Source organism: Hypomesus nipponensis, chromosome 14 (assembly GCF_054491055.1).
Source record: "Hypomesus nipponensis isolate SF chromosome 14, ASM5449105v1, whole genome shotgun sequence".
NCBI lineage: Eukaryota > Metazoa > Chordata > Actinopteri > Osmeriformes > Osmeridae > Hypomesus > Hypomesus nipponensis.
The window spans coordinates 1,721,894-1,748,064 of record NC_140374.1 but is presented as its reverse complement, the minus strand read 5'-3'; the positions used below and the strand labels follow the sequence as shown (position 1 = coordinate 1,748,064).

Here is a 26,171-nt window from a genome sequence, read left to right as displayed (position 1 = left end):
TGCGTCCACAATGGCCGTGCATCCGGGTTACTGCCCAGACCGTGACGTCGGTGAAAACCCTCTATAGAAAGAGAAGAGTATAAGCTTCCCATAGGATATTGAAATTATTTTAGAGTTGATCTCTTTCCAGAATGTCCATCAATGCACAACTAACAATAGTCATGTGTGCAACGGGGTTAGGCAGAGCTCATGCTTTTGTAAAAGTAGCTTGTAATAATACAGCAACCAACTCTCTGGTGCCAGTAAACTACACAACATTCACAATCCTCCTACCGGAGGAACCATAATAAAACTAACAAATACAATAGGTTCCCTCCTGGCGTAGGAACCATAAATATATATGTGAGAGAACAATGGTTGTGCTCGCCGAAGCACCTAGGCTGTTAAACACCTGGGAAGCACCTGGGAAGCACTTAGACTGTTAAGCACCTGGGAAGCACCTAGGCTGTTAAGCACCCGGGCAGCACTTGGGAAGCACCTAGGCTGGTAAGTACCCGAGAAGCACTGGGAAGCACCTGTTGAACACCCGGGCAGCACCTGGGAAGCACCTAGGCTGTTAAGCACCTGGGGAAAACTTGGGAAGCACCTAGGAAGCACCTGGGCTGGTAGGCACCCGGGAAGCACCTGAGAAGCACCTGGGAAGCACCTGGGAAGCACCTGAGAAGCACCTGGGAAGCACCTGGGAAGCACCTGGGAAGCACCTGGGAAGCACCGGAGAAGCACCGGGGAAGCACCTGGGAAGCACCTGGGAAGCACCTGGGCTGGTGGAAGAAGTCCAAATTATATTTAATTTTATGACATAAAGATATATTGGCAATGTAGATATTTATATAAATACACCCCTTTCAGCCATTTTGAATTGCACTTCTTATTCCATGTCACCTTATATAAACACATCAATTCTGCACATGTCTACACACATGTCTTTTTCAAGTCAATTGGATCTTTGTTTTAAGAGGAGAGGAAATTTAAAGATTTTCCTAAGGTTTAGGAAAATCCATCATGGCAGACCTTATGGGTCCTCAAGGCTTTTTTGTTCCCCATGAGAAATGAGGCGTGTGCACCAAGTTTCAGAAAAATTGGAGCAATGGGGTGGAAATGCTATCACTTTGAAAATCGGACTTTAGGGCGTGGCTTGTGACGTCCCCTACAGTTGAAGGTGTCCCATATTTGGCGTGGGGGTACCCACTTCGATGTAGTATCAATGTGCCTAATTAGAAAATGTGTTACATGTTGAGTTATTGTGGCGCAAGGAGAAGAAGATTAATAATAATAATAATACAACTAACAAATACAATAAGTTCCCTCCTATTGGAGGAACCCTAATTATGTTCATTCCAACAAGATCATAATAAACCAATCTCGATGCACTGAGATAACAGCTTTCTATTATTCAGAGAACTGTGAAAAGCTTACAAATATTATTCTATTTGTTGAAGTCTTTGATGTTTAAGTCCTCTTAAGCTTGAAGTTATGCAGGCTTGTGAAGGACAATCTTAAATCTTGTTTGCTATCTTTCTCTCATTCCACAAGCAAATCTGATCTTTTTATTTGTTAGAGGATGGAAAACACAGCACGCCTTGTATATTTATAAATCACAGATTAGATTAATCTATTTGATAGGCTATCTTACTTTCTCCACCCATCCTATTTTTCTCAGTCTTTCTTCCTCTTTCTATCTCCCCATTCTGAAAACACCTGCAGATGCTTGTTACCAAAGTAATCCGTCATAATAGTGAGACTTATGGTAAAGTGTTCATGTAATGAGTCAAAGTCTGGTGTTGTGCTGAGATCGGTGACCAATTGAAACCTGCGACCAGGGGTGTCTATGGCTCGTAATGTTCAAATATATTTAGGGTTAGGGTAAGTGTTAGGCCTCGACCATTTGCTGGTATTGTAAGCCATTAGAACAGCGACCCCTGATCACAGTTTTGTATAGGTCATCGATTTTCAACACCGAATGTATGTTTCCAGTACACTATATCGTCGAGGAGAGGATGCCTAGCTAACAGGTAACACCTGTGCCGGTTAGGAACCCACTTCCACGTGCTGGAGCAAAGGTTTCCTTAGCCCCCCAAAAAAACATTTTAATAATAAAAAAAATTAAAAAAACTTTTTATTTTTTCTTTCATATTTTAAATCTAAATTAGTTAATTTCTCCTCCTAAAACCCACTAGACTAGGACACTTTTTAAAAGGATTTTTTCAAACATTTCTTCTGGGGCGAATATGCCCTCACACCCCCCCTAGTTTTGCTGGGTCACAAGAAAAACAATTGGTTTTATCTAGGGGCTTAGCCCCCCCAAAAGTGGGAACCTAGATTCGCCCCTGCTTCTCTCCTTGCAGCTATACTGTAAGCACAAACTACACCCAACCCCCACTTTTTTATTTAATTCAATCCGACTCGAGCCTTCCCAGTTGCACTGCAGGGATATGGAGCCAGAAGCAGCTATGCCCCTCATAGTATGCAATGAGACCATTAAACACATTTTAAAACTCTGCAAGAAGTTGGTGCGTCTCTGAAGTGTCCTTAAAGCATTTAACTCGAATACTGTCATTGATTTTCTCCCTCAAACTGACCTCTAAATTCTTCTGGCAAAAAGGGAAATGGATGCATCCCGGGCTTAACGCTTTGTTATCTTTTCCGATTGTGCTGGACTTTCATAAGGGGAATTTCTGAGAACATTATGCAGTAAATTAAATATTTTGTTGTTGTTGTGTAACTGTTGTTGTTGTTTAGCCTACCCATGTTTTGACGCCGCAACACTGGTATAGAACAAGCTCATTCATTCCTATAGGCCTATATTGGACTTGCAATTTGGCATCTCCACGCTGAGAGGATGTCCAGCCTGAAGCCAGCCCGGCTGGCAGCATCAAAGGTAAGCAGTGAAATCCCGCCAAGTTCTGTCAACAAATCCTACAGCTTCCTCCTTCATCCATCCTCAGTCCTACCGCCCCAAGGCCATGTCAAAACCTTGCTCGCTGAACTTATTGATTCCACAGCTGAACATTTTCTCCAGAATCAGTGTTTAAGTCTGTAACTTAGATAGATTGTAGGACCCCAGGAAGAATAGCTTTCAGCTTATTCTGAAGCTAATGGGGGTCCAAATAAAACAAACAAACAAACAACTGTCTGAAAAAAAGTGACCTGCCCTAGTCAATGATTTACACATTTACTCCAGCATACTTAATTAAATTATTTTATTATCAACCATTTTCCCTTTCTGCTAAGAAGGTCTTTCTCAACACAAGACCTCCATTACCATGTAACATGGCTGTGAGGCTCATTTTTCTCTCCCTAACTGGCTGTAAGAGTCACCATGAAAGTGCTGTGTGAGTAATAATTCACTCCCTTTGTATTTCCATTGCTCTAAGCAAACGAATGAGGAGATACTGTTGCCAGTACCAGATTTTTGTTCATGGGCCATGAAACATTCAGCTGAGAGAACAGGATGTTCCTTCCCACATTAGATAAGAATGATATAGCCCCTGCTTTTTAATCTGTTCTATTAAAACCCAAAGAATCACACCCTGAAACTTAAGCACTTCCGCTTTGGTTGACCGTGTGTGTGTAGAAAGATGTTGACTTTAGTTACTTTTAAAAGTAAGGATTCATTCATGTATTTCTGCAAAGTACACAAACAAAAAAGTAATTTGAGAACAAAGGATATAAAAGTATACCCAACCTTGGGCTAAAGTCGTGGACGTCAGCACCATGGTCAGCACCAAACATCCAACCGCAAAAGTAACCCTTTACTCTTTAGGACCCTGGACCGACCAGGCGCCCTTCGAGTGACCAAGAGAAGCACGAGCACGGAAATAATATCTCTGGTAGGTTAAATCAGCGTGGGCTGTTGTACTTTTAGACCGAAGAACATCTCGAAACAGGAATGTTATGGCGTAGTGGTTGGCAGTTTAATAGCTGTTCTTCCAAGGAAGAAACGACTGTAGAACGTCCTCTTGCTTTGTTCACAATAGCTAGCAACTTGTGCACATGATTACATTAGCTATCTAGCTAGCTAGCCGGCTTGCTCGGGTGATGTAATTGGTGCAGTAAAAGTAATGAGAAGGTCACGAGTGGTTGTCCTTGTGTAAAACTTTATGTTAGTATATTCCAAATACCAGATATTTTATAAGTTGTTCCTTTAAACCTGACGGCATCTTTGTGCTGATACTGTTAGCGTTACTACTCAACACACGTGTAACTCCAAAACAAAGTAGCCAGCTAAGTGGGTGTGTGAGTGAGGGATGAGAACCGTTTGAGGTTACAGTTTGCCTTCCCTGATTAAGAAACTTTAGTTGGCTAATGTTGAAAGCAAATCGAAATGATTGCTCATGATTTGCAGATTTCTGACTGAGCCACACGATTGCGTCTTTTAACAACTCTAACACAAATATACACGCACGGCAAATACCTGAATTCTTGGAACATAATGGTGTTAAGGGGAGACCCGGGTTGGTTGGCACACTTTTCCATCTGCCATATTTCTCTGGCATCGTTTATGTTAGAGTATTCTAACCAGCAGCAAATGAAACGTTATGGTCCAAGTTATAATTAAAGATATATATGTACACAAATATTTTCTAAAGTGTGGTGATTTGCGATTAAAGTTATGTTGTGCATGTGTGCCAACCACCCCACCCCCATCACACGTATAATACATGTCTTACCACTTTTTAAAATTAAATTCCTATATTTTCAAAATCAATGTGCCAACCAATCCCGCTCAAATTTAACCCAACTCTGTGATAAAATTAGCTACCGTCACTCATTACAGACCTTCACATTTTAAATGAAAATGTAACTGATTTCTATGTCTACTAACAACACGTAACACATTTCCAATATCTTTATCTGACGCAATTTTACAATACATTTAGTCCACAGACCACTTTTGATACTATAAAAGTGAAATGTTACCCTCACCCAAAGAGGTTTTTGATTTTCAGATGTTTTAAGACAGTAAACGAGTGCAGGTCCAGAAAGCAAACATTTTGATGTAACAATTTTGTTTCCGTGACCTCAAAAGGATACAAAAATACTGTATTCCAACCAACCCCTGTCTCCCATGTCTAGTCATATAGTACACACACAGGAATATGCTTGTTTAGAGAAAGCTAAAGTCTATTTTTGAAAATTATAGGTCTACCATGTTTTATATACATACAACTTTTGGAGTGGCATCACGTTTTTATATTACAAAAATATGATAAAAGGTTTGTAATTTGCCTAAATACCATATTACTACTCAGCCTAATGATCCAGTAGTTGACAGGATTGTGAGTTGGAGTTCCATGACAACCCTGCTTTGTAGGCCTAACAAATACAAAAATAACATATTACAGCTGAGAGACAATTTGCGATGTCTTATTTATTGCAGTAACATCCCTGTGTCTCCTCTCCTACTCAGTCATAGCATGCCCATTCTACAACACTGTACATAAAATAACGTCTTCTCCAGGGATAATTCATCCTTCTTTGTATTTATTGATCCTCTCTTCCAATGTGACAGTTCGCTAGAGTATTGCGTTGATTGCGTCTTTAAAGTTCTGACGCCCTCTTCGTTGATTACATTGTTGCTCAGACCTCCAACTCTGCCAGTGAATACCCAAGGTCATCTGAAGTAGGGGTTTGTTGTAATGCTGTTCCCAGTGCAGTGACTTTAAGACCCGAGTCTGATGTTCTGCTTCAGAGACAAATCCCATTTGTGTGCCTGGGCAGTAGGTCTGAAGTCTGTGAGCTTACAGTCAAAAACTGACACCACTCCAATAATCACCTTAGTTTTGGCTGAGTGAGCATGGTCATGCCCTGTAACACACCACTCCCTACAGTGTCTGAAGATGAATAAATATTCAGTGATTAGGGGTAAGGGGATTACTAAGTGTACGACTTTATTTAGGCTGCAACGTAACTCAAACTCCCATTAAATGTTACACCACCCATATGCTAAAATTGGTTTTTAGAGCGTCTCCTCACAAAGGAGATGGATGTGGATGGGAGAATGTAGACGTTTTTCAGCCGTTTGTAAGGATCCTCCATGCACGATTTCACGCGTGGCCGTGTGGACTGGCCGCTTGGCTCTGGCTGCGTTGCCGTAGTCACAGACGGAGCTAGTGAGGTACCGCTTCTCCGTCTGCGGAGGACTCTTGTCTTTAACTAAGCACTCAGGAAAAATCAATCTGCTGCCGGCATTCCCGTGCCGTCTTTCGGCTCTCTAATGGAAAGAAAGGACTCTTTTATATTGACAATGGGATTCTCTCATTAGAGCTGTGTTTCTGTATTTGTTAGCGGGGGAAGATATGCAGGGAGCCACATTGACGTTCTGTCCACCTGTAGCTTTTCGATGCAGCTTGGTCTGTTTTGAGCTCTGAACCAGCCACACCTTTCAAAAGTGGTGAGCGCCATTTGACTGGTGAACCGAAAGGACCTTGAAGGATACTCAGTAGCTCACATCCTCAAAGCGTCCTTGCGGCTGCCCCCCCCCCCCCCCCCCCCCGTCTGTTCCCCTGACAAAGTAATCGGAGCTGCAACAGAGTGGAGCGGAGAATAAATGGACGTCTGTCTCTGAGCGCGTGGTCTGTTACAAGCTGTGCCCTGAGCTCATGTCTCCCAGAGAACCGTGGGCAGAGATTAGAGAGCAGGCGGGCATCTGGCGCCTGGCAGAACAGGCTTCCTGTCCGTTGGTGCTCGGTTCATTATAAAAACCGTCTGCCGTTTGGATGGAGGCTGAGGTCCACTCCCTCTGTATTTTATTTAGGCCTTCGGTGAAAGGTCGCCAGTTGTATTTGTTCATAGCAACTCTTCAAATTGTATGATGAATGACTATTTCAGCCTGTTACTTACCAGTGATTTACAAGCTTGACAGAAGGAAACCAACTAGTGGACGCTTTACTTCTATTTATTAGAGTCCTTTTTGTTCATATACTTAATATCCTGTTATTTGGGATCATACCTGCTGTGATGAATGGACAGTTTTAGGTCACTTTACCTTCTCCTTTGTTCTTTTTGATGCCATAACTCCGGATCTCTTAAGCTTCAATATTTCTCTCTCCCTCCCTCTGTCTCTGGTTCATGGGTTTTCTGTGGCTCTGAGTGCTTTCCTCTAAAGCTCAGAACTGCTGTGGAGGCAGAACTGGAGAGTTTGGGGAAATCTAGCCACGGCTGGCCTTAATCACAATCCCCTCCTGCGTCCATGCATCATCCCTCGAGGATTTATTGTTCTGGAATGTTCTCCGATGTGAACACTTCTCATTTGGCGTTATGGCACCCAATGGCCAGAGAATCCAATTTGATCAAAATAGCCCTTGGGTGATAAAGTCATAGGACCTCATGGTATTGCTCAAGACCTGAGTCCAATTGTAGCCTGTTTGGGATTCTGTCACGTAGCCGTGACAAATACTGACGTGATCCAGGACTGATCTTCAGTTAGGCAGATGTTCCAATTTTCTAGTTAAACAATATGTTATCAAAGACTACAGTATCTCCATGGCTAACTGCATTGAAGCATCTTACTCAGCTAAATGCCCCATGTTTGGGTAGCTCTGTAAAATGGAATGCCAGATAAATGCTTGGTTTTGATAAGCTGTCTAGTGTGCTGCCAGAGCTTGTTAGAGAGTCAGCTTCAGCACATTTGAACACAGGCACCAATACAAATGCTCAAAGAGAGCACTACCTCGTTTGTCACCATGTCGACAGTATTAATGCCTTTTCTGCAGCCTTGATAAAGGCTTTTTTTCTCTCAGTGGAGCGCACTTTAATGTGCTTGAGTGCAGTTGTCACATTGTTGTAAACAATGTCAAGCTAAGGTGCGCAGTGTGCTATTGATACAGATAATACTGCAACCTTTCTTGGCAGCTTTGCAAAAGAAGATGTTTCAGACCAGTGATGTTTCAGACCAGTGATGTTTCAGACCAGTGATGTTTCAGACCAGTGATGTTTCAGACCAGTGGTGTTTCAGACCAGTGATGTTTCAGACCAGTGATGTTTCAGACCAGTGATGTTTCAGACCAGTGATGTTTCAGACCAGTGATGTTTCAGACCAGTGGTGTTTCAGACCAGTGATGTTTCAGACCAGTGATGTTTCAGACCAGTGATGTTTCAGACCAGTGATGTTTCAGACCAGTGATGTTTCAGACCAGTGATGTTTCAGACCAGTGATGTTTCAGACCAGTGATGTTTCAGACCAGTGATGTTTCAGACCAGTGATGTTTCAGACCAGTGATGTTTCAGACCAGTGATGTTTCAGACCAGTGATGTTTCAGACCAGTGATGTTTCAGACCAGTGATGTTTCAGACCAGTGATGTTTCAGACCAGTGATGTTTCAGACCAGTGATGTTTCAGACCAGTGATGTTTCAGACCAGTGATGTTTCAGACCAGTGATGTTTCAGACCAGTGATGTTTCAGACCAGTGATGTTTCAGACCAGTGATGTTTCAGACCAGTGATGTTTCAGACCAGTGATGTTTCAGACCAGTGATGTTTCAGACCAGTGATGTTTCAGACCAGTGGTGTTTCAGACCAGTGGTGTTTCAGACCAGTGGTGTTTCAGACCAGTGGTGTTTCAGACCAGTGATGTTTCAGACCAGTGATGTTTCAGACCAGTGATGTTTCAGACCAGTGGTGTTTCAGACCAGTGGTGTTTCAGACCAGTGATGTTTCAGACCAGTGATGTTTCAGACCAGTGATGTTTCAGACCAGTGATGTTTCAGACCAGTGATGTTTCAGACCAGTGATGTTTCAGACCAGTGATGTTTCAGACCAGTGATGTTTCAGACCAGTGATGTTTCAGACCAGTGATGTTTCAGACCAGTGATGTTTCAGACCAGTGATGTTTCAGACCAGTGATGTTTCAGACCAGTGATGTTTCAGACCAGTGATGTTTCAGACCAGTGATGTTTCAGACCAGTGATGTTTCAGACCAGTGATGTTTCAGACCAGTGATGTTTCAGACCAGTGGTGTTTCAGACCAGTGGTGTTTCAGACCAGTGGTGTTTCAGACCAGTGGTGTTTCAGACCAGTGATGTTTCAGACCAGTGATGTTTCAGACCAGTGATGTTTCAGACCAGTGATGTTTCAGACCAGTGATGTTTCAGACCAGTGATGTTTCAGACCAGTGATGTTTCAGACCAGTGATGTTTCAGACCAGTGATGTTTCAGACCAGTGATGTTTCAGACCAGTGATGTTTCAGACCAGTGATGTTTCAGACCAGTGATGTTTCAGACCAGTGATGTTTCAGACCAGTGGTGTTTCAGACCAGTGGTGTTTCAGACCAGTGGTGTTTCAGACCAGTGGTGTTTCAGACCAGTGGTGTTTCAGACCAGTGATGTTTCAGACCAGTGATGTTTCAGACCAGTGGTGTTTCAGACCAGTGGTGTATGTTTCAGACCAGTGATGTTTCAGACCAGTGATGTTTCAGACCAGTGATGTTTCAGACCAGTGATGTTTCAGACCAGTGATGTTTCAGACCAGTGATGTTTCAGACCAGTGGTGTTTCAGACCAGTGATGTTTCAGACCAGTGGTGTTTCAGACCAGTGGTGTTTCAGACCAGTGGTGTTTCAGACCAGTGGTGTTTCAGACCAGTGGTGTTTCAGACCAGTGATGTTTCAGACCAGTGATGTTTCAGACCAGTGATGTTTCAGACCAGTGATGTTTCAGACCAGTGGTGTTTCAGACCAGTGGTGTTTCAGACCAGTGGTGTTTCAGACCAGTGGTGTTTCAGACCAGTGGTGTTTCAGACCAGTGGTGTTTCAGACCAGTGATGTTTCAGACCAGTGATGTTTCAGACCAGTGGTGTTTCAGACCAGTGGTGTTTCAGACCAGTGGTGTTTCAGACCAGTGGTGTTTCAGACCAGTGGTGTTTCAGACCAGTGGTGTTTCAGACCAGTGATGTTTCAGACCAGTGATGTTTCAGACCAGTGATGTTTCAGACCAGTGGTGTTTCAGACCAGTGGTGTTTCAGACCAGTGGTGTTTCAGACCAGTGGTGTTTCAGACCAGTGATGTTTCAGACCAGTGATGTTTCAGACCAGTGATGTTTCAGACCAGTGATGTTTCAGACCAGTGGTGTTTCAGACCAGTGGTGTTTCAGACCAGTGGTGTTTCAGACCAGTGGTGTTTCAGACCAGTGGTGTTTCAGACCAGTGATGTTTCAGACCAGTGATGTTTCAGACCAGTGATGTTTCAGACCAGTGATGTTTCAGACCAGTGGTGTTTCAGACCAGTGGTGTTTCAGACCAGTGGTGTTTCAGACCAGTGGTGTTTCAGACCAGTGGTGTTTCAGACCAGTGGTGTTTCAGACCAGTGATGTTTCAGACCAGTGATGTTTCAGACCAGTGGTGTTTCAGACCAGTGGTGTTTCAGACCAGTGGTGTTTCAGACCAGTGGTGTTTCAGACCAGTGGTGTTTCAGACCAGTGGTGTTTCAGACCAGTGATGTTTCAGACCAGTGATGTTTCAGACCAGTGATGTTTCAGACCAGTGGTGTTTCAGACCAGTGGTGTTTCAGACCAGTGGTGTTTCAGACCAGTGATGTTTCAGACCAGTGATGTTTCAGACCAGCACGCACGCACGCACGCACGCACGCACGCACACACACACACACGCACACACGCACACACGCACACACGCACACACGCACACGCACACGCACACGCACACACACACGCACACACACACACACACACACACACACACACACACACACACACACAGGTGTAGACAGTACTATGCGCATGCATTTCTGACCTATTTGTCTGAAGGAGTTCATGTAGCATATAATGAGTTACTTCGAGTTAAATATATTGTATTGTGTACACCCCAACCTCAAGCTCAAGTGGGTCATTGGATCGATACTGACATCGTTCTTCACTTCTGAGAAGAGATGTGTGTTTGGGGCAAAGTCTTAGCAACAGACTAAATGAAATTCAGTGAACTCCACAAGTCTTGACCGTACTGTATGTTTTTTAAAGCTGAAGATGTGGGCTGCTCTTGTAAGTCTCCCCATAGTTCTCCCAACGCCTAATGTCATTCAGCAGTTTCCTCTGGTTGTACAGGGACAGATGAAGGAATGACAGGATGTTCTTGTCAGGATGGATTGTTATGCTAGAATGGATTTTCTGCTCCAGTGCTGGAGTTTTCTCCCTCCAGCACATGGTAACTGATGTCTTACAATACCCTATGGTGGGGTTTGGAAAAGAGATTACTGTGTTTAATAAGACGTAAAACATACACGGGATGTGGAAAGTGTTCCTTTGATTAGGATGCTGTAGGGCTGTGTGTGTGTGTGTGTTGGGGCAGGGTGCACATCTGGATACCAGTTGACTCCACCTGTTCTGTGCATTGCATCAGGCTGACTAAACCCAGGAACAGGAAGTGAACAGCAGCAGGTTGATTGTAATTGGCTAGGCAGTTCTTTCCTGGAGCATGCTTGCTCATGCTCTCCTGAGCCATACCCCCGGCATGGGAAACCTTTTGGGTGGTGTTTCTGTTTTGAAATGTTTGACTGGCTTCATATCGCAAACTGAGCCACTGGGATGTCTCAAGATGTGAGCAGGCCAAAACAGGCAGGTGGGAAAACCACATCAATCTTTGATGGACCCATTTAAAATTCTCTCAAATGTTTTTGTTTGTTTCTGATCTGCAGGTGATCCGTGACAGCATGAGGTTCTAGAATATTCCTCTAATGTTCAAAAGTCTGAAAAGTGGGACTTGTGTAAAGTCTTGTTTTTCATATCTGCAGACCTATCACAGCTGCCTGGTAACTGAGGATGCGGCCATTAAATATAATTTTCTTAGTAAAAAGTCTGTGTGGGGGAAAATTAGCTGATTTCAAAAAGTGGAATACCCATGTATAATGAAACCTACTGTCTGTAGGCCTCGATGAGGTGTGCCTAAAGAACTCACCCTGCACTGGCCTCTGCTTGTTACACTGAAGTACTGATTGGCTGGTCTGTGTTCTTCTGGAAACAGTACTGATTGGCTGGTCTGTGTTCTTCTGGAAACAGTACTGATTGGCTGGTCTGTGTTCTTCTGGAAACAGTACTGATTGGCTGGTCTGTGTTCTTCTGGAAACAGAAAATGGCCCAGCACACTCGGGCGAGTCGCAAGTATCTCCGGGCGTTCGTGAGCGGCTTCTTCGTGGCCGTGCCTGTCACCGTCACTGTCCTGGACCGCTTGGCGTACGTGGCCCGGGTAGAGGGGGCGTCCATGCAGGTGAGATCCATCTTCCTCCAGACACCACTCTGCTTCCACACATGTTTCTTTCGAGCTTGATATTGTTGTTTACACTTGAGAACTGACGTGCGGCTGTCCTCCTGCTGAATGTAAACAGCCTTTCAATGCTTCGGAATTTGATTGTACTTGCCGGGTAGGCCTAGATGTCATGTATAAAAATGTCTGCTTTGCACTTACGTATTTGACTTCATTAAGAAAACATGCGCTATGCCGCATTTCAAACCTTTCATGTGCGTAGTGATTTTGGAGCATTTTAATGCAAAGGCTGCTCCTCCATATTTTATTCCCATAAATATTAAAAAACATGTTTCACCGGTTCATGGTGTATACGCATCGTAGTAGTTGCTGTGGAAGGTCAGGCAAGTGCAGGGTATTCCTTCCACCCGGCTGGCCTGCCAGGCGTCTGAGACCCGAGGTGGGTACAGAGTTCATCACATAGCCTCCTGAGAAGGTTGCTAACCTTCAGAGAGATGCTAATGGTTCTGCAGCTTCGATAGAGCTGTTGGCAAGCATGGACCACGAGATGCCTTCACCCTTGGAAGACCAACACACTGCCGAGTTCAGACTGCTGGGTTGGATTCTGTTTGAACCAGAATCTCAGTCTCAGTGTATCATTTTCATTTTTTGTGTGTGTTTTTCATCCTCTTCCATTTATAAAATAGATGTAGACTTTAGTGAAGGACAGAGGCAAACACTGTTCCATGATCTGAGTGTTAAAACGTTTTGTTTTACTTTACCTCTCGAACCCCTTGTGACTTCAGATGGCTTGTAAGTATTTAAATGCAATTTCATGGTGCAGTTAAAAGGATACCTCACAGCAAATTGTTTTGCCTGGATAATGTAGTTATTGATGACTCGTTAAGCAGTACTTAGTGAATCGATAGTCACATGCCCAAAGCTATTTGCATGTTAGTATTACTCTTTGTGTTTTACTTCAGTCTCTTACAGAGCGTTAATACATTTTCTTGCCATTTGCCTCTACAAGACTCTCAACAGGAAGCACTTTGAAAAGCCGTGTTCTCCTGCCCCGGGCCACCACACAAGATTGAACTGTTGCTCGGACAATCTTGTTCTGTCAAACTTTTCTCATGTGTCTGATGTTGTTGTTCAGTCTGTTTGAATCTGCTGTGCTACGAAGCTTGCAAAGTACTCAGAAACAATGCAGCTTCTAATATGAGGAGAAATATGACTGAAACTGAAAATGATAACGTGCCCAGCTGTAAAAGATAGATTCCACAGCTGGCAGCACTGGTAGGGATATTTATTTTCGGCTGACAGATAAGAGATATTCTGTCAATTACTCTGGCAAGCGTGAAATGGGCCGCGCACATCCTGTTTAATGAATCATTCTGCTACTGTCATGTCACCCACAGGTTTGAGTGGGCTTTGTCACACACTAGTTACTTGATATTGTCTCACAAAACTAAGTCGCAAGAATAAATTATTTTGGGGCATGGAATTTTACAGACAACTAAATGATAGCAGTCATGGCGGTTGGGGAAATAGGTTTTCCTCAGAGCGGAGTGGTTACTGTTCCCGCAGAGGAACAAGCCTCATGAAGCATTGAGACACGGTCTCTGAAAGGCGAGGCTAGCAGCAGCTGCTGTGCAGCATCCACACCTTGCTACACCCTCGTCCTTCCTCTCACAGGCTGAACGTGTGGGGTACGTTGTTCCCCACAGTCTGAACATGTGGGGTATGTTGTTCCTGTCAGTCTGAAAGTGTGGGGTACGTTGTTCCTCTCAGTCTAAACGTGTGGGGTACGTTGTTCCTCTCAGTCTGGAGGTTGTGACAGCTGATGCATGTGAACCGTAATGTGACATTCAGATCGGGGGAGTAACCCTGCAGCAGTGAGAGGATTAAAGGTGCTGCACTGAGGGGAAGCAACGTGTCATGTCAGTGAGGAGAGACCAGCCGAGACAGGAGGAGAGGAGAGACCAGCCGAGACAGGAGGAGAGGAGAGACCAGCCGAGACAGGAGGAGAGGAGAGACCAGCAGAGACAGAGACTTGTGGAGGAGACTTGTGTGTGTGTGTGTGTGTGTCTTGCTGTGTCTCATTGTGTGTGTGTGTGTGTGTGTGTTTCCACAGCCCTCGCTGAACCCTGAAGGAGTGTCTGCATCTGATGTGGTCCTTCTGAACCGCTGGAGCGTGAGGAACTACCAGGTCCAGCGTGGAGACATTGTGTCCGTACTGTGAGTCTGCCTCCATCTGCGTCTGCTACGTACAGATAGGAGCCTGAGTGGTGCTCAGACCAGGCAGTTCACCTGTGGTACCTGAGTAAAGTTCTGATAGGATTATTGGATATAACCGCAAGCTTTCGTCCTTAACCTCTCCACTCCTAGCTAAGTGTGGACATGGATGCTTGAGGTGTTTTCTGTTCGATACCTGCTTTTTTCTTCATATAGCTGGCTGACCTTTTGAGTCATTGACAAGGCTCCTCTTAGCTGGGCAGGATGATTACAGGCTCTGCCAGCCTGCAGGCTGACTGTGTGGGCCTTGTAGAGAAGTGAAGTGCAGCCCATCAGTCTGGGAACAGAATCCTCTTATAGTCTTTCGTCTAATCAGCCCTCATCCATGTAGGAGGTACTCAGATCTTCTCCTCCTCTCCCCTGCAGTGTTGAGGGCCCAGCCGGGCCTGCGGTAGCACCTAAGTCACTGTCTCTTTTTTTCATTTTTGCGTTCTCTGGTTCTCTCCCTTTCTCCTGCTTGCCATCTCCCCCTCACACCCCCACTCCCTCCCTTGCCCTCTCTCTCGCTCTCTCTCTTTCTGTCTTTTTCTCTTTTCTAGCCTCACCTCTCACCTCTCTCCTCTCTGTCATGGAGACGGTACTGTGTGCCTACGACTGGCTGCACTGAGACGCTCTGTACTACCCCGTTACCACACACACACACACACACACTGACACAACTTCACACTTATGCACGCACACACACACACACGCTCTCTCTCACACACACACATTCAGGCACTCACACACACACACATGCATAAACTCACACACACACACACACTCACCACAGCCGAGAGCCTGTTGACATGCCTCGACCGCAGAGACGAGGGCGATTACCGCGGCCCCAATTAGAGAGCTCCGATACCAAGACTCCCGTCATTGTTGGCTCATTCAGACCCTCTCTGGTCTGGATCGCAGCAGGAAGCACTGGTCCCCAAGGACTCCTGACTGCGTGTACCGACTCCCCGCCTGAAACACGATTCCTCAGGGCATGTTTGTTTTCTTTGGATAGACGTCAGGTTTTAACGTTGCCGTGTGGCGTGAAGAGGTGTGTGTTCTTACTAGAGTCCTGCAGTCCTGCACGCCTTCGTTCTTTGGAGCCGTAACCCAACCACGCAAGCAACATCAATTCTGAGACCAAACCGACATTTACATTTAGTCATTTAGCAGATGCTCTTATCCAGAGCGACTTACAGTAAGTACAGGGACATTCCCCCCGAGGAAAGTAGGGTGAAGGGCCTTGCCCAAGGACACAATGTCATCTGGCACTACGGGTACCCCTGGTCTGTTCACTCCATCATCACTCCATCATCACCCCATCATCACCCCATCATCACTCCATCATCACTCCATCATCACTCCATCATCACTCCATCATCACTCCATCATCACTCCATCATCACTCCATCATCACTCCATCATCACCCCATCATCACCCCATCATCACTCCATCATCACCCCATCATCACTCCATCATCACTCCATCATCACCCATCATCACTCCATCATCACTCCATCATCACCCCATCATCACTCCATCATCACTCCATCATCACCCCATCTAACCCCATCATCACTCCATCATCACCCATCATCACTCCATCATCACTCCATCATCACCCCATCATCACTCCATCATCACTCCATCATCACCCCATCATCACTCCATCATCACTCCATCATCACTCCATCATCACCCCATCATCACTCCATCATCACCCCATCTAACCCCATCATCACTCCATCATCACCCATCATCACTCCATCATCACCCCATCATCACTCCATCATCACTCCATCATCACTCCATCATCACCCCATCATCACTCCATCATCACCCCATCATCACTCCATCATCACTCCATCATCACCCCATCATCACCCCATCATCACTCCATCATCACCCCATCTAACCCCATCATCACTCCATCATCACCCATCATCACTCCATCATCACCCCATCATCACTCCATCATCACTCCATCATCACTCCATCATCACCCCATCTAACCCCATCATCACCCCATCATCACTCCATCATCACTCCATCATCACTCCATCATCACCCCATCATCACTCCATCATCACTCCATCATCACCCATCATCACTCCATCATCACTCCATCATCACTCCATCATCACCCCATCATCACCCCATCATCACCCCATCATCACCCCATCATCACTCCATCATCACCCCATCTAACCCCATCATCACTCCATCATCACCCATCATCACTCCATCATCACCCCATCATCACTCCATCATCACCCATCATCACTCCATCATCACCCATCATCACTCCATCATCACCCCATCATCACCCATCATCACTCCATCATCACCCCATCTAACCCCATCATCACTCCATCATCACCCATCATCACTCCATCATCACCCCATCATCACTCCATCATCACTCCATCATCACTCCATCATCACCCCATCTAACCCCATCATCACTCCATCATCACCCATCATCACTCCATCATCACCCCATCATCACCCCATCATCACTCCATCATCACCCCATCATCACCCCATCATCACTCCATCATCACTCCATCATCACTCCATCATCACCCCATCTAACCCCATCATCACTCCATCATCACCCATCATCACTCCATCATCACCCCATCATCACCCCATCATCACCCCATCATCACTCCATCATCACCCCATCATCACTCCATCATCACCCCATCATCACTCCATCATCACTCCATCATCACTCCATCATCACCCCATCATCACTCCATCATCACTCCATCATCACCCCATCATCACCCCATCATCACTCCATCATCACCCCATCATCACCCCAAGATGCCGGCCTCTTCCTACAGGGGGCAGGCTGCTTTTGTAAACAGGATGTTCAGCCTTCATCAAGGACTATTCCTAGCAGAACAGGAAGCAGCAGAACAGTGAGGCTAGCGCTAGAAGCTAGCGCTGGAAGCTAATCTGACGTCACGGTGGGGTTCACCCCGAGAGCTGACTTCAAGGTTCATAGCTCAGATGATGTCAACAGGAGCAGGGCAACCAGTCAGGAGGGGAGGACGTGTCGTGCGGGAGGGTACAGACGAGGCCCTCATCGAGAGCTTCATGGTGCGCTGTGTGTCGCCAACTCTTGTTTACCGCTTGCTGAATACTGTGAAATATATATTACGCCTCTAGTCATGATGTGTAGTCACCCATGCATATGATATTATAGCCAGAATCACACTTTGTAGGTAATTCTTATTTTGGGGGGGTTTACATGTCCATCTATATCCAGAGTAGATTGAGTCAACTGAGGGAGAAAGGTTCATCTTAATGCTAATAGATACCTGTGAGAGCAATACTGTGAAATAGATATATCGACTGCCCCAGGGTAAAAAAAAAAAAGAAAATATGAAAATCTTTATTTCTCATTTGCCAGGAATTTCAACCTGTATTTAAATGTAAAATGTGGTGTTGCTTTGGTACACTGGAGACTGATGCCCACTTATAATTGGCACTCATTTTAAAAGCAAATTGTCCAAGGGAATATTATAGTCCATAGAGTAATATCTTATTTACAGAATGTTTCTCATTTTCAGGCTGCAGTGAATAAGGAAAAAGCCTCTGTCACTATTGTTCCGAGTGCATCTACAGAAAGCCATCCGCTGCAACGGCTGTTTGTCATGCTCTCCGTGTAGACCATTACAAACCTGATTGATTTTATGTTCTGCTGTGAACATAACCATTTTTGTCTGAGCAGGCTGAGAAACAGATTTCTGCAAAACATAATTTTCCTCTGGAAGGGTAGGAATGTTTCTCTCAGGTTATAAATAGGCGTCGTAAGAGATGAATAGTGCTGCTGCTTGAAACGCTAGCTTTGTTTATGACATGTATTTTTTGGAAGATTACCATCTTTGGAAAAAAAGGGGGTGGGGGTGTGAGCAGAAGTTTGAGGTAAAAGTTTTTCCTGTTATGAATATTCATGGACCAACGCAGGAGCCATGTAAACCTTCAAAAGCTTGACGTCTTGAGCACTGTACAGTACTGCCTTCCTGTCGCTTTGAAGTGTAGATGTCAGGAAGTGGAAGGATAGATTCAGCCTGGACTGTATTGAGTTTGTGTGTAATTAGCATCAACAGGATCCGGTTTGGTAACAGCTCAGTGAGCTCCTTCCTCATCCAGGCTTTGTCAAGCTGAGTTTTAGCAGCCTGTGACCAAAGCTGTTATTGTTCCAGGATTGGGGTTACAAAGACAGGCTGCGGAGAGCGGGGACAACCCCCTCTGAGATGCTCAGAAAGACTCAGAGCTGACAATCAGCGCTCTGCAGACATGTTGGTCGGACGGCTGCGCCCGGAGGTAGGTGGAGCGGACAGACAGGATGGAGGTCCTTGGCTCGGTCTTCAGAGGGGAGGGAAGGAGAAGGAGGGAGGTGAGGGGGGAGGGAGGGAGCTGTGGCAGGGTCCCTGATGTGTGGCAGGGTCCCTGATGTGTGGCAGGGTCCTGACGTGTGGCAGGGTCCCTGGGAAAGAGGATCAGAATGGACCCCACACCTTGGCCTCTGCAGGGGCATGGATGTAGGAAGGGAGGGAGAGAGAGAGGGAGAGAGGGTGGTAAAGAGAGTTTGTTTTGCCATTAGAGATCAATCTGGTTATCCTCTCCTCGATTGGGATGTTTTGACATGTGCGCTGCCTGGTCGCAGTAATAGTGTCATTATCTGTCATTTGTGAGAGTGCAGAGGGGGTATGATAGCTGGGTAATGGCCTCCACTAAAAGCAGGCCGTGCCCTCTAAGATAAGGATATCCGGTTTTGACACACACTCACACCTTCACCGGCGCTTAACATTTTTCTTGGACTAAAGACACAGTCTCAAACCCAGCGTTTGGATGCTGAGAGGAAGATATTTTATTCAGCATGCTGATAAGAATGGACTGAATTAGTACATTAATTTAATGCCCCGTGAAATCTCATCACTCTATAAATATTTATATATTTTTGACTTCCTGTTCATTAGAGCAGTAAATTAGGTATTCATATCTTCACTTTGCTTTAACATTTATGGTCCTTCATGCTAATTATGCAGTAAATATTCACATGTACTGGACACTTAAAGACAGAAAAGAAGACATGTACTTCATCTGAGGAATGGCTGCCAGCTTTGGGATCAAAGCTGCTTTATCTTTTCTCTGTTCCATTTGTTTTCTGTGTGTGTTTTACAGATAAAAGTCTCTATGACCATGGCATTTACCATCGTCAGTGTCATTCGAGACTTTATTTACACACAATTAGGCTTTGTATTATGCATCCTGATCTCTAAGTCGATGGACCTTAAATCCTACAAATTCTAGATTACTTATCATATAAATTGTTTCTATATAACTTTAAAGAGGACCTTTCAGTGATCAGCATGCATAGGCTATCAACCAATAATGTCCATGTCTACTGTAGCCATGTTAGCATAGCATAAAGACGATCACAACAGACTGTCCTTCTGTCCTGTCGAGGACATTTACATGTATTCATTTAGCAGACGCTCTTATCCAGAGCGACTTACAGTGTGTACAGGGCCCGAGGCAAGTAGTGTGAAGTGCCTTGCCCAAGGACACAACGTAATTTGACACAACCGGGAATTGAACCAACAACCTTCTGATTAATAGCCCGACTCCCTAACCGCTCAGCCATCTGACCCTCCAGGACATGGTGTGGAACCTGCATCTTCTGCACATCAATGCTTCTCATTCATGTGTTGGAGTTGGAAACACATTTCCACACAATCTCACACAATTTTATGACCTATATAAATGAATACAGGTGAGCTCTTTATATAATCGGAATTAATAACCCCAACCTCAATTCATCCAGTACTTGGTGTGCTGGATAGTAACCTGATATTGTGATATATACTTCCAAGGATGTCAGGGCTAAACCCAGTGGCTCTGTAGTCCTCTCTGCAGAGCTTCCTCTCCCCTCTACAGCTGCTCCCATCGGGCTCCGGCTCCCTGTTCAATTCCACTTATCAGATGTGATGAATGAATGCTTCCGCCTTTTGGTAAATTCTACGTTCAGATAGTTCGCCTTGAACCGGGGCGCCCCTCCGAAAAGTTGATTGGGGTAAAATTCCACACAGTCGACTGAGGAAAAATGCCCAAGTAGCTTTACTCTTATAGTGGTTGTATGTGTCTACCTGAGATATGAGGAGAGCAAAGGCAGGCCGGGGTAATAAGAACCTTTTGAGAGTCGGGGCAGATTGAAGGAACGTCTGCAGGTGCAGGAATGAGCTATGTGTTTGGGTTTCACTTCATCACAGATGCTGGTGCTGCAGTCTCTCTGCTGTGATCCATGCTGTGGCCCCGAACACAGGGCCCTGCTGTAAGTCAGATTCTAGGATGGCTCGTATCAAGACAATGAAGTAGGACTGCATTCAGATGAAACATTGGAGATAACAGGTTTTCCTAAAATGGGGGAAAAGGGGGAAAAAATGGAAGGGGGACAGGGAAAAAAATGCCGACTTGGCTGTCATGATGTCTTTTCATTTTAATTCATATCTGCCAGCACAACTCAGTGTTTATGTTGTTCTCTCTCTCTTTTCCCATCTCCTTCTCTTTCTCTCCATCTCCCTCCCTCTCTCTCTTTCTCTGCTTTCTCTCTCTCTGTCTCTCTTTGTACATCTCCGTCTTTCTTTCTCTCTATCTCCGCCTGCCTGCTGATTCTCCTGATGTACGTGTTCAGAAGCTCTCTGCATGAGGAGATGTGGATGAGCGCTGGTCTCCCTACACAAATGATGTTGTTCATTACAAGGCAGCCCTGTCATCTGACCCAGCGGGTATTTTGCTTATGTGCCGAAGAGATATTCCCTTCATTCATATGCCGTGTAATTGTACAAACATCAAAGCTGGTTTTCTGGCATTCACATCTATCAGGAAAGCAGGGGATGAAATGGGAATTACCTCGACATGAAATATTTCCTCATTTCTCCATTTAACAGTGCCGCCACCCTTCCCACACCAAGAACGCGTTGTGAGCAGGTTACTCTCTTGACATATTGAGGGCAGGATAAAAGCTTTAAGTTAAAATTGGGCTGTGGATGGAAGGAAATTGGTGTTTCGAATGCCAAAGGGGCAAGGATTTATCATTTGGAGTGGTACGGTGACACATTTTAAAGTTGGAGATAGTATTATCCCACGGCCCCAGAAGGATTGTGGTTAAAAGAGCTAAAGTTGTAACCCTGGGGATTTGAAGTTCACCTTTCAAACAGAGGTGGAAACCGTTTCTTGAATGGCTGTGCCTGGTTGGATGAGGGTGCATGGATGGCGCTCAGGACCCAAACAGACATGAGGGCGAAGTTAGAAACTCATCAACCTACACTTTCTTTGGGTCCCATTGTGTAATTTGTGGTCTGTAATCTACTGCTCTGTAATCCAGCATCTTTTCCCACAGGCTATCCCCCAGGCTGTCGTGTTCAAAGTCCCCAGCACTTGTGTTTTAGCATGATTATGCTAATTGGACCAAGGTTTGCAGTGTCGTTGTCAGACCAGTGTGGTGATATGAGGGCTGCAGATAAAGAGCCAGCGAGGCACTGTCAACACACTAAGCCGCTAATCAGAAGCTCTGCTCGAGGACAATAACAAGCATGTGTGTGGGAGCAGGGGGGGGGACTGGAGAGTTACCTATATGCTAATTGGAGCTAAAGCCAGGAAACTCAGAGGTAGCTCTCTAGTCGAGGTTGAAAGATTGATTGTGATTTTTTCAAAAGCACTGTGACACTGTAATTAGCCAGTGTTTGTGTTTTGCATTGTCCTGAAATAACTTTGGAATCTGGGCAGATTCAGCTTTAACTGTGCCCTCTTAAATGTTCAATGCTTCATGCTTTGTAGCGTGGCTTACCCTTAGTGGGAGGCTAGAAGCCCACTCTCTTCTGGCTTGGCAAGAATACTTCAACTTAAAAATGGATTGTATCGCTGTGCGTTGGCAGCATTTGCACATAATTCCTGTGATTAAGGCTTCTGCTCACACATTCTCACAGCAGCCAGGGAGAGAGGACACATTATGGAGGTCTGGGCAGTCAATATTTAGAACTGTATTTTAAACTAGAGGTTCTGCAAGGCTGGGAAAAACCCGTTGGTAAGCAGCCTGAAGGATGCTTCTTCCCACTCGAGGGGGAAAACAAGCCTTCAGTGCGTTGGGATGCGTAGGCCCCAGGATCCACACACACACACGTACAGTAAAGTGGCCGTGCAAGGGTTTGTTTTTGTGTTGTGTGTTTCCTGGTTATTCTCAGCACCTATGGAGCTGGCAGGGGGCGGTGTGGGGTAGGCGGGCTCCTCCACTAGAGATGGAGGTATTTATAAACCTCCACTGAGCGAGACGGATGGCCCTTCCTCTGGTGTTTAGGGACGAGTCAATGTGCCGCAGCTTTCCCCTCTCTCCCTTACTATATCTCGTCCCCTCTCTCCTGTTCTGGGGGGGGGGGGTGAGGTGGAGGGAGAGGTGGAGGGAGAAGTGGAGGGAGAGGCGGAGGGAGAGGTGGAGGGAGAAGTGGAGGGAGAGGCGGAGGGAGAGGCGGAGGGAGAGGCGGAGGGAGAGGTGGAGGGAGAGGTGGAGGGAGAGGTGGAGGGAGAGGTGGAGGGAGAAGTGGAGGGAGAGGTGGAGGGAGAGGCGGAGGGAGAGGTGGAGGGAGAAGTGGAGGGAGAGGCGGAGGGAGAGGCGGAGGGAGAGGTGGAGGAAGGAGGCAGGCAGGCAAGTGGGGAGGTGTTATTTTAGGTCTGGTGGTTTGTGCTCCTGGGGGGTCTGGCCCAGGGCAGGGCAGGAAGTGGGAGCCCTCTGCCTCCCCCCTCACCTTCTCTGCCTCACCCTCTTTGCCTCCCCCCTCACCCTCTCTGCCTCCCCCCTCACTCCCTCACCCTCTCTGCCTCCCCCCTCACCCCCTCTGCCCCCCCCCACCATCTCTAACTCCCCCCTCCCCCTCTCTTTATCCCTCCTCACCTTCTCTGCCTCCCCCCTCACCTTCTCTGCCTCCTCTCCCCCCTCCCCCTCTCTGCCCCCCCCCTCCCCCTCTCTGCCTCCCTCCTCACCTTCTCTGCCTCCCCCCTCCCCCTCTCTGCCTCCCCCCTCACCTTCTCTGCCTCCCCCCTCCCCCTCTCTGCCTCCCCCCTCACCTTCTCTGCCTCACCCTCTTTGCCTCCCCCCTCACCCTCTCTGCCTCCCCCCCACCATCTCTAACTCCCCCCTCCCCCTCTCTTTATCCCTCCTCTCCTTCTCTGCCTCCTCTCCCTCCTCTCCTTCTCTGCCTCCTCTCCCTCCTCTCCTTCTCTGCCTCCTCTCCCTCCTCTCCTTCTCTGCCTCCCTCCTCTCCCTCCTCTCCCTCCTCTCCCTCCTCTCCTTCTCTGCCTCCTCTCCCTCCTCTCCTTCTCTGCCTCCTCTCCCTCCTCTCCTTCTCTGCCTCCCTCCTCTCCCTCCTCTCCCTCCTCTCCCTCCTCTCCTTCTCTCCCTCCTCTCCTTCTTTATTCATGACTTTGTGAGGACCTCTGTTGTGAGGACCTCTGTTTTGAGGACCTCTGTTTTGAGGACCTCTGTTGTGAGGACAAATAGAGTGCCGCAGGTGAACATGGGGCCATAACAGGTGATAGCTCTGGAAAGGGCCAATAAGCATTCAGCTATCTGAGACTGGAGGCACGGATCCGGAAGGGCTCCAGGGCTGTTAGCTCACTTCTCTATTCTCCTCTGTTTGGAGGGAAATTGAGGGCGATGGAATCTGTAGCTGTCATCGCCGAAAAGGAAATAGGAATTTTTTGGGTGATGGGGTGTAATGGGAAATTCTGTTTGTAATATTATTGTTTGATTATTTTGAATGTAGTGTTTCCTGTTCTCATGTTATGAAATGAGAAGCCCACTGCGTTGCCTAGGGAAAAATGAGGGGTCTCATGGCTTTATGACATGAGAGAGAGGGAGATACATTTAGCTAAACCGTCATGCTGGCTGTAGCTCACTGTTTGCTGGAAAACAGTGATCAGTCCTGTTTTTACCAACCACCATGGTGCATGGATGATGTCGTAAGATTCATCGCTTTTTGTGGTTTAACCACTAAGACATTTGCCCCTGGCGTCAGATTAAATACAGACCCTGCAGTATTTCTGCTAAACAGAATCTGCCTCTCAACTTGGGTTAGACCTCATTGTTTCTCGTGTTACTAATGTGCTATTGAATTAGTTTGGACCTGGTGTTCCACCACCTCCTGTTGACGTGGAGACGGGGCATCTTGAGGGGGTTGTCTCCTGTCGATAAAGATCGATGTTAAAGACGACCTCCTGGCTTATAATACCACCACTGCTCCAAAGCCCCCCTCCTGCCCCCTCAGCCAGCAGTGGGCAGGTCAGCCCCCCCCCCTGCCCCCCAGCCAGCAGTGAGCAGGTCAGCCCCCCTCCTGCCCCCTCAGCCAGCAGTGAGCAGGTCAGCCCCCCTCCTGCCCCCCCCCCCCCCCCCAGCCAGCAGTGAGCAGGTCAGCCCCCCTCCTGCCCCCCAGCCAGCAGTGGGCGGGTCAGCCCCCCTCCTGCCCCCCCAGCCAGCAGTGGGCGGGTCAGCCCCCCTCCTGCCCCCCCAGCCAGCAGTGAGCAGGTCAGCCCCCCTCCTGCCTCCTCCTGCAGGTCAGTGCTGAGCTTTGGTGTGGTCCTTGAAGAGACCCACTCAGCCCTGGGTGAGGTGAACAGGCCCCCAGACAGCCCTGGGTGAGGTGAACAGGCCCCCAGACAGCCCTGGGTGAGGTGAACAGGCCCCCAGACAGCCCTGGGTGAGGTGAACAGGCCCCCAGACAGCCCTGGGATCCCTGATATCTCTCATCTCAGCCAGGCAGTAGGGAGCAGGAAAGGATGCTCTGCTTAAATGAGGAAATATGACCCAGAGCCGCGGGCAAGCTGGCTGGCTGGGCCACAGTTCTGCTTAAACGTTCTGCTTAAACATCCTGCAGCTCAGCACCCAGGATGAGCTCCCATTGCAACCCTGCTTAAAAGATGATGAATGACACAGGCACACCAAGGGCACCCCCTGATAACCCAAGGACCCGAGAATTAACTGAGGAATTCTCTCCTAATCTCTGAATAAATGTGATTTGCCACAACAACATAGGTCTCCTCACACTTTTTTCTGTATTTTCCACATTTTACATGATCTTATTTCAAATAATTATTTGAAATTGGGATGTGTTCTGTTGAACCCCCATGTTCAGTGATTACTATCTTCAGAAACTAGCTGTCTTGTTACCTACTGTACTATTCAATTTGAATTCACAATATTGTATTACTTAATTCACATTCATAATAGGAAAACAATTAACTCTTGCGTTTCTAATTTCATTTTCTTGCTGAGGCAGTCTGAGCAGCAGCGCATTATCTCTGTAAACAAGAGTATTAAATGTTGGGATCACGACGCGTCCTGTTGAACCCTCTGCATCCACACCGCCTGTAATCCCACATTTTAACGGTGAATCTCAGCCACCCCAGCTGCTTCCAGTGACGGTGCTTTGTACTATTTCTGTCAATCATGTCACACTCGCTGCAACGAGCCAAGTTGCCCGCCTGTCGCTGCCTCGCTGCTCCCGGCTGCATTTTTAGACGTTGCTAAGGTAACACGTCGCGGATCGCCTGTTAACGCTCTCCTGAGAGGATATCCGGGATACAGTTAGCAAAACTGAACTCCGGTTTCATACATATTACTGCCGAATGATAATTAGTAGC

The 26,171-nt window shown here is 46.6% G+C and overlaps 1 protein-coding gene across 1 annotated transcript in view; it reads left to right on the top strand.

The window, feature by feature from the left end:
- The first annotated feature begins 3,708 nt into the window (after positions 1 to 3,708).
- The window catches only part of immp2l (inner mitochondrial membrane peptidase subunit 2), a 78,856-nt gene continuing 56,393 nt past the window's right edge, over positions 3,709 to 26,171 (top strand). The window contains exons 1-3 of the mRNA XM_084672311.1: positions 3,709 to 3,830; positions 12,074 to 12,211; positions 14,322 to 14,425. Of these exons, the coding sequence (XP_084528437.1) occupies positions 12,077 to 12,211; positions 14,322 to 14,425 (239 nt within the window). The 5' untranslated portion in view covers positions 3,709 to 3,830; positions 12,074 to 12,076. The remainder of the gene's footprint in view (positions 3,831 to 12,073; positions 12,212 to 14,321; positions 14,426 to 26,171) is intronic.